The following is a 17362-nucleotide window of genomic DNA, read 5'->3' on the forward strand; positions in this document are numbered from 1 at the left end:
TAATCTCGTTAGTATAGAAGAACAACTTAAAGTTAAGAAAACTCAAGTTGCGATAGAAAAATTTAAGAACAAAATTGTTGGAGAAGTTTGCTCTAACATTCCTAATGCGTTTTGGCATAGGAAACGGCACGAGGTAGAGTTACCTTATGAACCAGACTTTAGTGAGAAGAATATTCCCACTAAAGCAAGACTTATCTAGATGAATAAGGAGTTATTAAGCTATTATGAAAAGGAGATCCAGGATCTTCTTGAGAAGAAGTTGATAAGGAAATCTAAATCCCCTTGGAGTTGCTCAACTTTCTATGTTAAAAAACAAGCTAAATTATAAAGAGAAACACCTAGACTTGTCATCAACTACAAGCCTCTTAATGAAGCATTAAGATGGATTAGGTACCCTATTCCAAATAAGAAAGACCTCCTTCAGAGGTTAGTTAAAGCTAAAGTCTTTTCTAAGTTTGATATGAAATCGGGATTTTGGCAAATCTAGATTGCAGAAAAGGACAGATATAAGACAAACTTTGTTATTCCTTTTGGACATTATGAATGGAACGTGATGCCATTTGGTCTTAAGAATGCACCTTCAGAATTCCATAACATAATGAATGAAATCTTTAACCAGTTTTCTAATTTCATTATTGTCTACATTGATGATGTTTTAGTTTACTCCACTTCTATTGAAGAACATTAGAATCATCTTAATAAGTTCATTCAGACTATCAAAAGTAATGGGTTAAGCCTATCGACCACTAAGATTAATCTGTTTCAAACTAAGATCAGATTCTTAGGTCATCACATTCACTAGGGAACCATTACCCCAATTCAAAGGTCAATAGAATTTGCTAATAAGTTTCCTGATGAGATTAAGGATAAGAAATAATTGCAATGTTTCTTAGGAAGCCTTAATTATGTGTTAGACTTTATTCAGGATTTAAGCCAACTTTGTGTCCCTCTTAGACAAAGACTTAAGAAGAATCTAGTGCTTGGGAATGAGAATCACACCAAGATCGTCAAGATTGTCAAATCCATAGTCAAGACCCTACCATGTCTAGCTTTAGCTAATCCTGAAGCCTTTAAGATCGTTGAGACTGATGCCTCAAATATAGGTTTTGGTAGGATTCTTAAGCAAAAAGTTAATAACCAAGAAAAGTTGGTAAGGTATACTTATGGAACCTGGAATAATGCCCAACTCAACTACAACACCATCAAAAAAGAGATTTTAAGCATTGTTTTATGCATTTCAAAATTTCAAGATGATCTTTTAAATCAAGAATTTTTATTAAAAGTTGATTGCAAATCTACAAAATCAGTTTTGAAAAAAGATGTTAAAAATATAACTTCTAAGCATATTTTTGCTAGATGGCAAGCTATTTTAAGTAATTTTAATTTTCAAATTGAGTATATTAAAGGAGAAAATAACTTAATCCCTGATTTCTTAACTTGTGAATTTTTGCAGGATTCACAAGATCAAGGCTCTCAAAAAAGAAAAACAACCTCTTAAGCCTATTAAGAAATCCTCAGATACTAAGAAATCCCATTAAGCTATTTCTGAAAAATTCATGCCATTTTATTATGAACATTTTGAAGTTGCAGGTTCCTGTAGCTTCTCTAAAGATCCTATTCCTTCAACAACTCTTAAGCATCCCTCTTCCCCTAACAGGGATAAAGGATCTAGTTCGAGTTCTCTACCTTATGTGGAGGATTCCTCTAATGATACTAACCCCTTATCTGTTTATATATATATATATATATATATTGTATAACCTAAGGATGTCTTATAAGTCTAATAAATTAATTAATTTAACTTATCCTTTTTAATATGCTAATAAAAGATGACACATATATACAATTAATGTTAATATGTACGCTCATAATTCATTTATATAATTCCAAAAACTCCTTAAACAAAACAAAAGAAGTTATGAAGCAAAATGTTAGCTCTAGCTTTGTACAACTAAGAAGAAGTGAATAATAAAGTTAAATGTTCTTTAACTGCAAAGCAAGTGCAAAGCAGAAATGGAAAAAGAGTTGTGATTGAAGAATACGACTGTGAGAAATCTGAACACACGAGCATGACCAATAGTAATAACTAAAAACAGTGACTAGTGTTTGGTGAAGATGACTACAAAACTTGCAACATACGAGGAGAATAAGTTGCTTCTCAAACAAGTAAAGATAATGCTCCCATCAACATGTGGTTAAGAGGAGGAAAGCGCGTTGAAGGTCAAAATAAAACTATTGCCTCCACTCAGTTGCCTTGCTTTTACTTTTCATGTGACATTGACATCAATCCTTTTTAATCCAACGGCTAGATTTTCATCCCTTGTGCATAATGACCATATGTTATATATATATATAGAACATTAATAGTACATTGCACATTAGATTATTGATTCATTAGATTGTCAATCAATCGCAACAATTTTACCATACATATACTATTTTTTAATAAATGTTTCATATAAAATTTTCAAGGGATTTTTATTTTTATTTTTTTTATCATTTTCCCAGTTTTTTTTTTTCTCCAATTGTTATAAAATTTTTACCAATATTAAGACTTTCATTGATATTTTCATAAAATCCAAGCAGCATTATTTTTATTGATATATATATATATATATATATATATATATATATATATATATATATATATATATATATATATATATATATATATATATATTTTCAACATTGGATTAATTGGATTTTTTTAACAACAATTTTAAAATTTATTCCTAAACTACATTAGTGGGAAAAATAATTTCAAATTTACTGTAATTTTTTCTAAGTAGGAAATAGAATTTTTTTTTTTTTTTTTTAAATTGTCTCTTAAGATAATTTTCTAAAAAAAAAAATATCATTTTTCAATTCCCTAAAACTAATATATTTATACATTAATATAATTATTATAAATATATACTATAAAATTAATTAATTTTATTTATTACTTTTAATATATAAAAATAATTATAATTATTGAGATATTTATCAACAATAATATTTATAAAAATATAAATATGTTTAACAGTCTATATTTAAAAATTTTATATTAAATTAGATATTGATATAAAAAATGAAAGTTTTAGGAAACATTATTAGACTTCAATTGTATTTCCAACTTTTTTTTAATCTATATTTTCTAATGATGTTATTTATTGAAATGACAATTAATATTTTATTTTTATATTTTTAGTTTTAATTGTATTTTAAACTCTTAGAATTTCTTATTTTATCAATTTCAAATCAATTCTCAAGAAAAAGAATTATCAATCGGTGTTATTAACCTCACAAGTAAAAAGTCATTTTAGGAAATAATAATTTGATTTGTGAAAAAGTGTACATATTTTAAAATATTTTTAACTGAACGAAGATGAAACTGATTTATAAAAATTAGAGTTCATTTTTCTATATTTTATCACAATAGCGAGTCAAAACCCACTTTTTTTATTTTTTTTATTTGAAAGTAAAAAAAAAAAAAAAAAACAGAAAGTAATAAATAAATATTATTTATCTTATAATTAAAAAATAATAGAAAACTAAATTAATTTTTATTTATAGTTATAATTAATTGAATTAATTTAAATATAAAATTAGAGATAAATACCAAAATATTTTTTTAAATCAATATCTAATTTATATTTTTATAAATATTATTATTGATAATTATAATTATTTGTATATATTGAATTTAGTAAATAAAATTAATTAAATTTATAATACATATATTATAATAATTATATCTAATGATAATATTATTAAAAAAATGGAAATGAAAATCTTCTCTATTTTCTTTCCTTTTATTTTTTTTCATAGAGACGATTTCCTTTCCTTTTCTTTTTTAAAATTTTTTAATTTTTTATTTATAGAAACCATTTCTTGAAGAGACAAATTCTTTTCCTTTTCTTTTTTTAATTTTTTAATTTTTTATTTATAAAAATCATTTCTTGAAGAGACACTTTTAGAATAAGCTTTTTTTTTAAAATTGTAAAATAATTTAGAAATTATTTTTTTAAGAGACGCTTTTTACCTATAATTTTTTTTAAAGAAAACAAATCGTTCGATTGAAGAGATGATTTTTACTTTTCTTTTTTATAATTGGCAAAAACTACGATAAATTTGAAATTATTTTTCTTAGTACAATAGTTTAGGAATTATTTTTTTAAACTGTCCATACTCTTGTAAAAAATCTCATGCCTAACCTAACTTCGTATCTCAAGAAAAGCCATCTAAAACCCCCATTGTCTATATTTGGTTATTAAAAAGTTTGACAAGACTAATTTGGTTATAAAAAGTTTGACAAGACTAATTTGGTTATAAAAAGTTTGACTTGTAAATGATCCTGTAGCAAAATAAAAATTAAAAAAAATTCATTTATATAATTTAAAAAACGGAAGGTATATATCAACCACCACAATTGAATAATGAAGCTAAATTTGGTTAACTCAATTGCTATTCGCAACACCATTTTTACTAATACAATATTTTACATTCCTAAACTACCCTCCCTTATTCATTCCCCCGTCTCTCTCCTCTCTCCTCTCCTCTCTTTCCTCTCCCCTCTCCCCTCTCATATCTCTCCTCCCCAACCTCACGTCCCAATTGCACTCCTTTTTTATTTTTATTTTTATTTTTTTTCCAACCCCACCCCACATTTTAACATTCTTTTTTCTTTTATTTTTATCTTTCTTTTCATCTCTACCCACCCAACCTCCCACCCCAGGTAAACTTTGTTTTTTTATTTCTTTTTATTTCTTTTATTTTTTTCACACTCAATTGTTTTTCATATTCTTCTTATATTTTAAAACAAAATAATTTCTTTAAATAATAAATTATAAAATGATTTTTTCACCAAAAGTATAAAATGTAAAATGATTTTATTATATTCAATATTTTAATGTGAAATTCATAACTCAATTTTTTTAAATAAAAATTATTATTAAAATTTTAAAATAAACAATATTTAATTTGAATGGTTTTTTAAAAATATATTTTTTATTGTGTTCAATATGATTTTTTTTTTTAACCCAAACAAAAAAATTGCATATAACTAGAGATTGATTAAGAATATGAGCAATGTAATAATTATTTGTGTATGCGAAGTAAAGACTCATAAAACAAATTAAGTATGTAATCCAAGAGCCTAAAAAAGGTCAAAACATAGTAACCCCCTTATTAAAAAGGGTATATGTGGAAAAAAATATGACAAAAAAGTGTTATTTTTAGTAAAAAGGATGTTGCGAATAGCAACCCCTTTGGTTAATTGCAAAATTGAGAATATAGTTGTGACATCTAAATAAGAAAATGAGCAATAATAATTACTAAGCACGATTTGATGTTGTGGATGTCTCACAACAAATCTTCAAATATTCTAGGCAACTAAGAAAATCTTGGACCTGCTTGTAGCGAGAGGAATGCCCGTTGAGTAATAGAAGAACAAGATGAAGCCATGTGTAATGTGTTACACGTCATTGTAGCGAGAGGAATGCCCGTTGAGTATTAGAAGAACAAGATGAAGCTGTATGTAATGTGTTACAAGTCGAGTAGAAAAGAAGCAATTTGTTGATCTATTGCCTTTGTGGGTTTGCTTTTGCCCACATTATAGTCTTGCAAAGGATTCTTTTCCGGTGGGCTTACCTCCAAATGATATAAATAAAAGAAAACAAAATTAACTTTATTCTTATATTATACGGGTTGGACTTTTAAATTTTTTTTGAATTTTTTTTTTATTTTAATTGAAAGGTAAAGTAAAAAATTAAAATAAAATTTTTAAAAAGTAATTTCAATAAAAATAGAACTGCTCTCTAAGTTAAAATAGAATTTACACAAAAAACAATATTTTGTTGAATTCGATATTTGAAAATCTATTTTAAATCTTAAGTTCTTTGAATGAAATTAATCAAACAAGTTTTTTTTTTTTTTTTAGTTTTTTCTCTCCTTCATGATGATTCAGAAACTGATATTTTGAAAATAAAAAACTGAAAAGGTACAACAAGATCTGAGTTTCACATATTTATATTTATGTATTCTAACAGAATTGGAATCTCTTGAACTACCTAACCATCTGACAGACTGAAGCTCTCTTTCAACAGGTTTGCAACTGCTTGAGGCTCTTGCATGCGACGTCAGTTAGCTTCTTGCACCAGTGGCTGTTTGTTGCTGCCCATCACTTCAAACCGAGCAATAGAGAGGCAAATAGGCAATTATGCTGCAGGAAAGACAAAGTTCCCCAATTCATTTATATAATTCCAAAAACTCATGAATATTCACCATAATTGAATAATAAAGCTAAATTTGTTTAGTTGCGAATTTGATAATACAACTGTGAGATATGAGCAAGAAAATGAACAATAATAATTACTAAACCACAATGTGATGTTGCAGATGTAGTTGAAGCACGGGGAGGAGAGCATGTTGAATGATAGAAGAAAATATGAAGCCTTCATGCATGACATGCAAAAGTAAAAAAGAAATACTTCAGTTTATTTTTTCCCCAAACCCATGTGATGGATTTGGGATTAAGCATTTGTTCATCTTCAATCATTCACACTTTCATCCTAAAATAGAAAGGAATCAAAATAATAATTAAAGAAAATTAAAAGAAAGGAAAATTATTATTTTTTTATATATCATATGTGTTAGAATTTTAAATCTATTTAAGATATTTTTCAAAAAAAATTATTGTTAAAGTCATAATTTTTAAAAAATAATATCAATAAAAATAAGATAACTTCTCGTATAAGCAAAAATAGAGCTTATAGAAAAACCAATGCATAGGTACTGACTTCCATAATAAATTTTATTTTAAGTCATAAATTGTTTGAACAAAGTTTGCCAAAAAAGCATATAAACTTCTATTAAGTTTAAAAGGGAGCTTTTGAAAAAAAAAGTTTATTCAAAAAGAAGACAATTATGCTTATAAGCCCTAAACTTTCTATATAATTAGGTCAAAGTCCACTTTTAACTTATTATATAATTAAAGTCAATGATATTTGACTCATTGATATATAGAAAATACCTAAATTATTACTATTATCATTGGTGCTTATAATATTAATATTATTAATTTTATAATATTGGTATTAATGTTATTATCCTGTTAGTATTTTTATTATTATTAATTTCATCAAATATTATCATTATCTTGTATTATTATTATTATTATTATTATTATGTTACTCCTTGGTAGAGATGTAATTGGGTAGATTTAAGGTGAGTCAGTCTCTATCTTATTTAAAAAGTTAAATAGGACAAATTTGACAATTTGTTATACTTATTCTGATCTCATTTATCTTGCATAGTTTATTTTATTACATTTTTTCAAACTTTGTTTTTTTAATTATATTAAAAAAAATTGATATAATTTATAAAAAGCAAATCACTTGATAAAAAGCCTCATTAAGAAACTTATTGAACACAACAATGGATCTTTCTATGTCATGTATAAAAAATAAGCTTGACAAAATGCTTCCCATTAATTTAGTCAAAGTCCAATGAGGCTTGGTTGTGCAAAGGAAAGAGAGGTTGGGGATGGTTGGAGAAAGAGCCAACTAGCCATCATAATTATACGAAAGAAGTCTGTATTGCATGTTTTCTATTAATGTTGTTGGTTAGTATATTTTGAAAATTTAAGTATGGTTTGAATTATTTCTTATTTTTTATTTTTAAAAAATAAAATATTAGTAACTGTATATAAAAATAAACTTCCCTATTATTGGAGGTAATTCATATTTATATTCTTTTAAATAATTTTTGAAAACTATTATCTTTCAATATGAAAGTTTCTATATTTTATATTGAAATTATTATTATAATTAAAAAAAAATGGAATATCCCTCCTATAAAAATATAAGATTTCTAGTATAAAATATAAAAAATTTTAAAATTGCTTTCAAAATTTTCTACTATTTTCTTTTTTAAAATAAAAAACAGAAAATATATTAAAACACCATGTTAGTTAATTTACTAACAAATAATATTACAAGCATTGTTGGATGCTGTTACCAAATTTCCCTTTCAAGCATAAACATACTCCAATTTTAACTTTTTGTCAAATTCATCACCACAACCGACTCCCACTTTTTTCTTTTTTCTAACTAGTTCTTTTTTTTTCTTTTAATTCTAAATTCTTACTTATAATCATTCTTAAGCATACTAACAGCATGTAAAATAAAAAAATAAATTAAAAAAAAAAAGAGCAACAAGTGCATGGTGACGCATAGAAATCAACTCAAAAAACAAGGCAATGACTTAATTTTACTTATGACCTACTTAAAATCAACAGTTCTACAATGGAGAAAGGAAGTCAGACAAGAAATGCCATATTTAAATTATAACCAAATAGAAGTGAGGCCAAGCAAGAGAGTGTGAGATCAAATGTAGACTTGTGAAGTACGATGCAAGGTAGAGATAGTAAAAGGAATGCAATCAAATGTAAGGGTGGTCAGGGTTCTGCTGAGATTTAATTTGAAGCATGCACTCACTTGGCTGCATGGCAACTGATACTTCACATAGTAGTGAAACCTGTGACAAATGTGTCTAGTGAAGAATCTAACAATTTAGAGTACTGTGAATCCTTTAGTTACGTAGAATGAAGAAAAACAATACAACAACAATTAGATTCTGGAAGATTGGGTTCTGTTACAAGACCTTTTCTCTATTCTCCTCGTGCCTCGGCTTCTGCTCCTCCACCTTCACTAGAATAATCCCCTCGTCAATACATCACCCCAGTTATTATTGCATTGCCTGCAAAAGCAATATGGAGGCATTGGTATGTCTACTGAAGATGATCAACCTAGAGACAGACCTGGGGACTCTGTGATTAGTCGCCATGATTAGTGAAGGAGAATGCATAAATACAAATGGATTCCACAATGATTATAGTGATATGCAATCATTTGTGTCTTAACACATGACATTGAAGATGTGTGAGAAACAATATCACTTGTTCATCAAATTATTTCAGGAATTGATGGGAGAGTAATTCTAAGCAAATCTAATTTCGAACAGTATGACCAGATCTTTTAATTCTTGCTTTAAACAGTTCTAACTGGTCTTAATTAAGACATCTACTCAAAATCAGATAAGAAAGAACAGCAGAAAAGAAAATAAAAGAAAAGAAACACACAACCCACCAAGAGATGTTATGGGAAGGTTTGGGTGCATATTAAGCATATATCTGGTCTGTTTCTCCTGATCACGGGATGTCCTCATTAATGCCTGCATTTCAAGCATTTCTGTGGCCGAATATCTGATTCAGAGCGATCCTCAGACAGACAGTAGCAGTTCTAGGTTCCTCCTCCTCACTTCTTCTGAGCCATCAACATTAGGGCACCCATTTCCACTAGGTTCCTCCTCATGGATTTCTTCAAGGACAACGGTTGACTTACTACGAGGAGGAGGAGAGGAGATAGAGTTGAATCGGATCATTGGGGGATTGTTGTGATTCCCATCTTCATTACTGTACACTATACCAACCCCACACCTCTTAATTTCAATCTCACCTCCCTGGAGACTGCCATAAATGATACCTTGATGTGAGTCACTTGAGAGAAATTCCGCAACTGGGGAAGTGGTACATAACACAGGCACACGTGATCCGACTCCAACCTTCTCTTAAAGGAAATCATTTCGAGAATAATAATATCAACGGAGGAAGAATCGTCCCTGGATGTCCAATCAAACAAGACATCCGCTTTCAACTGAAGAGCAAGAGAAATGGCCGCAAGTGACAAAACTAAAAGCAAAACCCAGGAAGTTGGAATTAAACCAATTTGGAGGTAGCTCTGCTTTTACTTCACTCCCTGAGCTCTGATACCTTATCCAATCTGGTATTCTACTCCCAGGAATAAATGCTTTTAAAGCCACTATGGCTATACCCAGTTTCACAACGGGATCGATCCTCTGACAACTTGCCCTATGTGGTATTCTAATCCCAGGATTAGATGCTTCCAAAACCGCCAAGGCTGTATCCGGTTTCACAACGCGAACCTGTAGAATGAAAATGATTAGGATGTTGATCGATAGAAATTGTTGGTTTCCTTCATGCGACATCTATTACTAAATTATGTATTATTTGAATACACTTTTCTTTTGTCAACTTCAATTTTAATTTCTTTTTATAAGGAAAAAAAAAAAGGAAACATAACAAACTGTCTCCATATCTCTCATGCATACTTTAACAAGATCTCAGGAATTACAAAAATAAAACACAACTTATTACAAGGACTTTCCTTTTTAATATTAAAGCAACGATATATGGGATATAGAGAGAACTCACCATGAACTTGCGCTTTTGCTGCTGGCCAGTTGGAAGTAGTGACTTAAATGCTTGACATGAGACATCTTTCAATGATGTGCAATTTTCTGCACATATATAATATATGCTTGATGGAAGCTCTGGAAGTACTTGCAGTCTTTTACAATTTTCCAACCCCAACAACTTTAGCTTAGAAAGTTGACTGATGGTTGAAGGCAAAGTAACAAAGTCGTTCCCACCTAAATATAATTCTTCCAACGATGATAAGAAGCCAAGACTGCTAAGGTTTGGTTCATCCGATAAATTGCAGTTACTTAGGTTTAGTGTTATTAAAGAACGTAAACCTGACAAAGGTTGCAATATGGAACCAATGGAATTTGAACTTCTTCTTGGCAACAACCATAAGGTAGATGATGGTCCGTTACATCCCTTAAAGGATAATATTTTAAGGTTTCTTAAGAAAGAAAAAGAGGAGGGAGGTACTCTTATAGCAATTTCATCTGCATAAAGTTCCTTCAACATTTCTAAGCTCCCAAAGTTCTTAGGAAATTCTTCAAATTTCGAGCAACCTGAAAGAATAAATATTTCAAGCGATTTCAAATGACTTGTGCTACTTGGAAGACTCTTAAGTGTTTTGCAGTTTTTCAAATTCAAGAAAATGAGATTCTTCAAATCTCCAAGTGATGAGTGAACCTTATGTAAAGACACACATCCTTCCAAAACTAACCGTTTGAGGTTGGTGACTCCCCGAAAATTTGGAGTTTCTATTAAGTACTTAGAGTGACTGAGATCCATGAATTTCAAATTTGCAAGAACCTGCAATGAAAGAAACTTGACTTTAAATTTAGCTTTCGTAAACATTGCATACTCTCTAAGGAAAATAACATAAATAGATCATGATCTTACCTTGATTCCTTTCCAAACTTGTTTAATGCGACTATAAGGCATGCTGAGCTCAACAAGATTCTTTGGATTGAATTCATTGGGCAATGATTTCAAAGAGTATCCATAAAAATATAGGCACCTCAAATCATGGTAACAAAATTTAAAGTCCTTGGAAAAGTTCACTTTGCAATTCTCCATATTGGAGGTGTCTTTGAAGTTTCTTGAAATATTTTTAGAGTTATAGACTTTGAGCAATCTAAGTCTATTCATCCTTGCAAGGGCTTGAGTGGTAAAGTATAACATCTCTTCTAAATGAGACAAGTTGAGGAATATGCCTTCAATTTTTTTAGTTGCCTACAGGCCAAGAAATAAAGTGAAAAGCATGCATAATGCATAAAATCTTACTAAAGTTTATCAACATATAAATATTTAAAGTAAAACAATTCTTGATTTCTTATCTTAATTTGTTCTACATAAAATAAATTTCATATATTTTTTTTGCTCTTACCGTATTTTTTTTCAATACGCCATTGATATCTTCATGAAACCATAATCTGCTATGTTTACCAGGCTCTTCAAGGGATTGCTGACGAACAATTTCCCTACCCATTTCTTGTATTAAGTCATGCATCATTATCTCATTACTCCAAGAAATAGTTACGAGTGACTTATCAATGAGAGCTCGTATTCCACTAAGTGAGAAAAAGCCGCAACCATCTAGTATTTCCATTACATAATCTTTATCCTCTCTTTTAAAGAAACATGCAATGTCTAGTAGTATATTCTTCTCCTCATCATCTAGCCCATCATAACTTACTTTAAGTACTTCTTGAATTTTCATATTAGGAGTACTTTTCAGTTTGTCTAATTGATTTCTTCATTCTTCTTTGGTCATGCTAAATAAAAAGGAACCTAAAACTTCTAGAGCCAATGGGAGGCCTTGAGCATAACCAATTACTTCTTTTGAAACCTCCATGAAATCATCACAAGGAATTTATGTTTTAATGAATAGGGTGTAAGGAACTCAGAAGCTTCGTCATAATTAAATCTCCGAGCCTCATAATAATTGAGTACTCCATGTGAAGTTAACAAATGCTTATCCCTAGTGGTTATAATAATTCTACTTCCTCGACCAAACCAATCATAGTTTCCAACCAAGCATTTCAATATTATTGGATCATTCATATTATCAAGAACAATAAGAACCTTTTTTGAGTGGAGCCTTCCCTTTATAGATGTGAGTGCCTTCATATTTAGATTTGGTTCCTCCAATAGTTGAGCAAGAAACTTTTGTTACAATCCTATTAAACCCTCCTTTGCCAAATCCTCCCCAACATTTTCAAAAAAACAACATGCTTCAAATTGACAAGTGATTTTTCTATAAATAGCTCTAGCAAGGGTTGTTTTCCCTATTTCGCCCATGCCCCAAATTCCTACCATCAGAAAATCATCAGACCCCAAACATAATCGCATTTCTATTTCTTGCATGCGAGCATCTATTCCAACCAGATTTTCAGTATCACTAATAGATGTATTTAACAATTTATTCAAAATATCTGTAACGATTTCCTTGATGAGTAGAGGCTCATTCCTGCCATATTTGAAGCATAAACACATAATAAGTCTAGTTATCCATAAAAAAATAATAAAAATAAAGGAAATAAGAGATGTGTGAAGACGTAGTCAGTCTCAAATCTACCCTTAAAGAAGTGTACTAAAAAAGTTCTAAATTCTATGTACCCAGTCCTTCAATCATTTAATATATGCAATATTCTTATACCCACTATGTTGTAAAAAGTAATAGGTGAATTAGCAAGAGCATTTAAATTGACAATGTTAAAAATCAAAGAATAAAAATAAGAGTGAAAAAGGCTTTAGAAAATTACTTATTTCTTGAATCCCAACCGGATAAATTTGCAACTTGAGTGAGAGCATCCTTCCAACTCTGCACCCTCTCCATGTTCTCGGAGTTCTCTTCATGTTTAGCCAATGCTTCTCCAAATATGCCCCTCTGTCTTCTCACATCCGAGGGATCCACATTGTAGAAAATTGGGACAACCCTCTGTCTCCTGCTTTTCATGCACTCTACTATCTTCACCAATTCCTGTAAACACCATCTAGAGAATGCATAATTTTTCGACAAAACAACTATTGAAAACATGGAGTTTTCGATAGCTGCAACCAGGGCAGGAGATATGACTTGGCCTCTCTCGAGCTTGTCATCATCGATGAAAGTGTTGATTCCTTTCTGGCACAAGGCGTGATAGAGATGGGCAGTGAAGTTATTGCGGGTGTCTTCTCCTCTGAAGCTGAGGAACACATCATAGCGCGTTTGAGAAGAAGAAGAAGAAGCAGCAGCAGAAGCCATACCCAGCAGTAGAGAGATGAAGCTTGAGATATGAGTTGTCAAGTCTGAATTATCCTGTAGGAAAGGGAAAGTTTCACAATTGATTCATATAATTCAAAAACTTAATGAACAAAACCAAAGAAATTCAGAGACAAAATGTTATCTCTTTGTATTATCAAAGAGAACTACAAATCTGAAAATAGCTATAATTGAAGAATACACCTGCGAAATCTGAAAAAGAGAATGATCAATGATAATAACTAAACACCGTGGCAAGTGAATGTAACTGAAGCCAAGTCTCCCCGCAAAACTTGAAATATTTCAGGCCAAGTCTCCCCACAAGCAAGAAAATATATACTCCCTCTGCTAAAGGAAGTGGTGAGGAAAGCGTGTTAAACGACAAAAGAGAAAAGATAAAGCAAAACAGGCAAAAAAAAAAAAAAAAAAAAAAAAAGCAGAAAGTCTTGTTCACATTATCAGCTTCATGGGAAAGGTATCGAATTGTTCCTTTCTTTTCTTTCCTTTTTTGTTATTTTTTATTTTGAGGCACCGTACACGTTTGGTCACAATTATTTTCCAATCCAGGTATGAACAAACAAAGCATATGCCATAAAAGACTACCACCGACATGCTTTGTCTTGCAGTTTTTCTTCAACTTAGGAGAGGGTGTTCAGATGCAACCGAAGTTAGATGACATTCAACTTGCAGCACTGTCTTTTTTTTTTCTTTATTTATTTATTTATTTATTTTTGTACTCCAACGCCCATGTTTGAATATTTTTCTAAAAAATAATTAAAAAAAAAAAGAATGACAAACCAATTATAATTCAATAAAAATTATTTAAAACTTCATATATTTTTCAACTGAATATCCAATCCAGCTACGAAGGGTAGAAAATTTTTTTTTTAACCGCAAACAATCTACTTAAGTTTTCTAAAAAATAAAATAAAATGATTTTATTTTATAGAAAATGATTTTACTATCCGTAAATAAACTTTGAAATTATTCTCCTTACAAACATATTGACCCACAACATATGGAGATGCGACCTTCCAAGTTGTGGGCTTACACCGAAAGGGCCCAAAAAGGTAAAGTGGCAAAGAAAAAGCATAAAGAAGATATTTTTTTTTATTTTATTTTTAATTTTATTCATGTTAAACTCGTAGAGCCTCCTAGGACATTTTGTTTTACCTTGTAACTAAGAAGTTGGTTTTATTTTAAAATTAAAAACTTTCAAATATGAAACTTTGATATCACTTGTTGTACTAGTGAAAGTGTCAATATAAACTTTGGTTTTATTTTTCACTTTTTCTTACATCTCCACCCTAGTGAACTATTTTATTCCATCAGATGTCTCTCACACTTCCTCACATCTCTATCCTATCTCTCTCATAACTTTTTCTTTCCATGACCTAAAATATTTATAGAGATATTTTCATTACTTTTCTAATAAATTTAATTATAATCACACATAAAGTTATGAAATATTTTATATAATATTTCTTTTACAAAAAAAAAAAAAATCTAAATAGGAGTTTGAAACACCTTCTCAAAAAACACTAAACCAAAATCATGATTCTTTTTAAAATAATATTAATACATGAAAGAATTTATTGAATAAGCTCAAATAAAATTTATATGATAAGTAATATTTTCTAACTATTATTTTAATATATTAACGCCTTAAATAAAATTAGTCAAACACGCATATAAACTTTTATTCAACTTAAAAAAAAATTAAGTAGTGTGAATCCTATACATGTGTCATCATCAAAGGGATTATCACCCTATACAAGAAAAATTACATACAGGAGTAAAATATTATTTACAATAATTATATATTCTGACAAGTGTGAATCCTTTAGTTGCCTAGTCATCCCATTTCTAGGAATGAAGAAAAACAATCAAAAAACAGTTGGATGCTGGAAGATTAGGTTCTGTTACAAGAGCTTTTCTCTCATCTGCTTCTGCTTTTCTGCTCCTTCACTAGAGCCCACTAGAATAATCCCCCTCATTAATTTGCATTACAGGAATGGAGCTCATTTGACTTCAATTCACAACACATATTTCTAGGGCTCCCACCGCAAAAGCAACACCATACTCGCACCACAATGAACCACATATGAACCTAAACAGGCTAAAAAAAACCGACTAAGCCCAAAAAGAGGCCCTAGTGGTGCCATATGAAAACATGGGTGCATGTGACACTCATAGGATAAATCCAAGTGTCAAGAGACAAAATTGAGGGTCTACACTCTGACTCGTGAGCTCAGGGCTCTAGATGCTATGAACAACTCAAGGTTGTCATTGACATGAACGACTCCAGGTCATGAGCTAAAGGCTCTCAATGCTATTAACTACTCAAGGCTATGGATATATGAACAAATCTGGGTTATGAGCTCAGGTCTCTAGATTTTATGAAAAACTCAAGGTTATTGTTGATATGAAAGACTTTGGGACATGAGTGCAATGCTCTACATGCAACGAATAGCTCAGGGTTGTGATTGACATGATTACTATGCGTCGTGAGCTTAGGGCTCAAGATGCTATGAAAAATTAAGGGTTGTGAATGACATGAACAACTCCGGGTCATGAGCTCAAGGCTCTAGATGCTATTAACAACTCAAGGTTGTGAATGATATGAATGAATTTGGGTCATGAGCTTAGGCTTCTAGATTATATTAACAACTAAGGGATATGGTTGACATGAATGGCTTTGATTTGTGAGCTTAGGGCTCTAAATTATATACATAACTTAAGGTTGTCGATGACATGAAAGGCTCTGCGTCGTGAGCTTAGGGCTCTACATGCTATACACAAGTTTGGGCTATCGATGACACGAAAGAGTCCAACTCGTGAGCTCAGGGCTCTTGATACTATGAAACTCATTTAAAAAAAAAAAAACCAAAAAAAAAAAGTTAATATTACAAAAAATTGGAAATCCAAACTCATTTAAAAAAATAAAAAAAATTAAAAGGAAATCGCCTCTTCAAGAGATGATTTTTCCATTTAAAAAAAAATAAAAATATTTCAAAAGGGAAATCGTCTCTTCAAGAGACGATTTCCCAAAAAAAAAATATAATAATATTACAAAAACTAAATTTAAAAAAAATCCCAAATTTAAAAAAAAAATTAATATTACAAAAAATTGGAAATCCAAACTAATTAAAAAAAATTAATATTACAAAAAATTGGAAATCCAAACTAATTTAAAAAAAAAATTAATATTACAAAAAATAATTTTTTTTTAACAAAAAATTGGAATTCCAAACTAATTTTAAAAAAAAAATATTTCAAAGGGAAATCGTCTCTTGAAGAGAGATTTTCCCATTTAAAAAAAAATCAAAAGAGAAATCGTCTCTTGAAGATACTATTTTCCCATTTCAGTTTTTTTTTTTAATTTTGGATTTTTTTTTTAAATTTATATTTTGTAATATTAATTTTTTTTAATGGGAAATAGTCCCTTCAAGAGACGATTTCTCTTTTGAATTTTTTTTTTAAATGGGAACCCTTTTAAAAAAAAAAAAATCGTCTTTTGAAAAGACGATTTTGGTTAAAAAAAAATTTATCCACCCTCTCTCATATGGTAAAAACTACCATACATTTGAAATTACTTTTTTCGCTATCGTAATTTAAAAATAATTTTTTAAAATTACCGTACTATCGTGAAAAGTTCCCTTGAAGGATGGAAGAAACGATCAAAGCCGCGTGACATTGGTCAAAATAAAAATTGTTTAGAGCTTGAAGGATGGAAGAAACTATCAAAGCCGCGTGACGTTGGTCAAAATAAAAATAGTAATATTTATGATCTACAACTTATGTTATTCTCTTTAGAGATGACTAGTAAAGTTGTTGCGGGCATCCTCGCCTCTAAAACT

General features: G+C 29.9%; 2 protein-coding genes across 2 annotated transcripts; both read right to left on the reverse strand.

Moving 5' to 3' along the window:
• Positions 1-9261: 9261 nt before the first annotated feature.
• LOC117905773 (disease resistance protein RPS4-like) lies at positions 9262-11502 on the reverse strand. Its single transcript, XM_034818647.1, has 4 exons — positions 11159-11502; positions 10274-11068; positions 9679-9984; positions 9262-9603 (listed from the first exon to the last, which is right to left on the reverse strand). Exons 1-4 carry the CDS (start codon positions 11438-11440, stop codon positions 9262-9264), a joined length of 1725 nt encoding a protein of 574 aa, XP_034674538.1. The 5' UTR covers positions 11441-11502.
• Positions 11503-11989: 487 nt separating this feature from the next.
• LOC117906465 (TMV resistance protein N-like) lies at positions 11990-13747 on the reverse strand. Its single transcript, XM_034819486.1, has 3 exons — positions 13707-13747; positions 13024-13559; positions 11990-12728 (listed from the first exon to the last, which is right to left on the reverse strand). The coding sequence occupies exons 2-3, from the start codon at positions 13503-13505 to the stop codon at positions 12431-12433; spliced, it is 780 nt and encodes a 259-aa protein (XP_034675377.1). The 5' UTR covers positions 13506-13559; positions 13707-13747; the 3' UTR covers positions 11990-12430.
• Between the last annotated feature and the right edge of the window lie 3615 nt (positions 13748-17362).

This window comes from Vitis riparia, chromosome 18 (genome assembly GCF_004353265.1).
Source record: "Vitis riparia cultivar Riparia Gloire de Montpellier isolate 1030 chromosome 18, EGFV_Vit.rip_1.0, whole genome shotgun sequence".
NCBI lineage: Eukaryota > Viridiplantae > Streptophyta > Magnoliopsida > Vitales > Vitaceae > Vitis > Vitis riparia.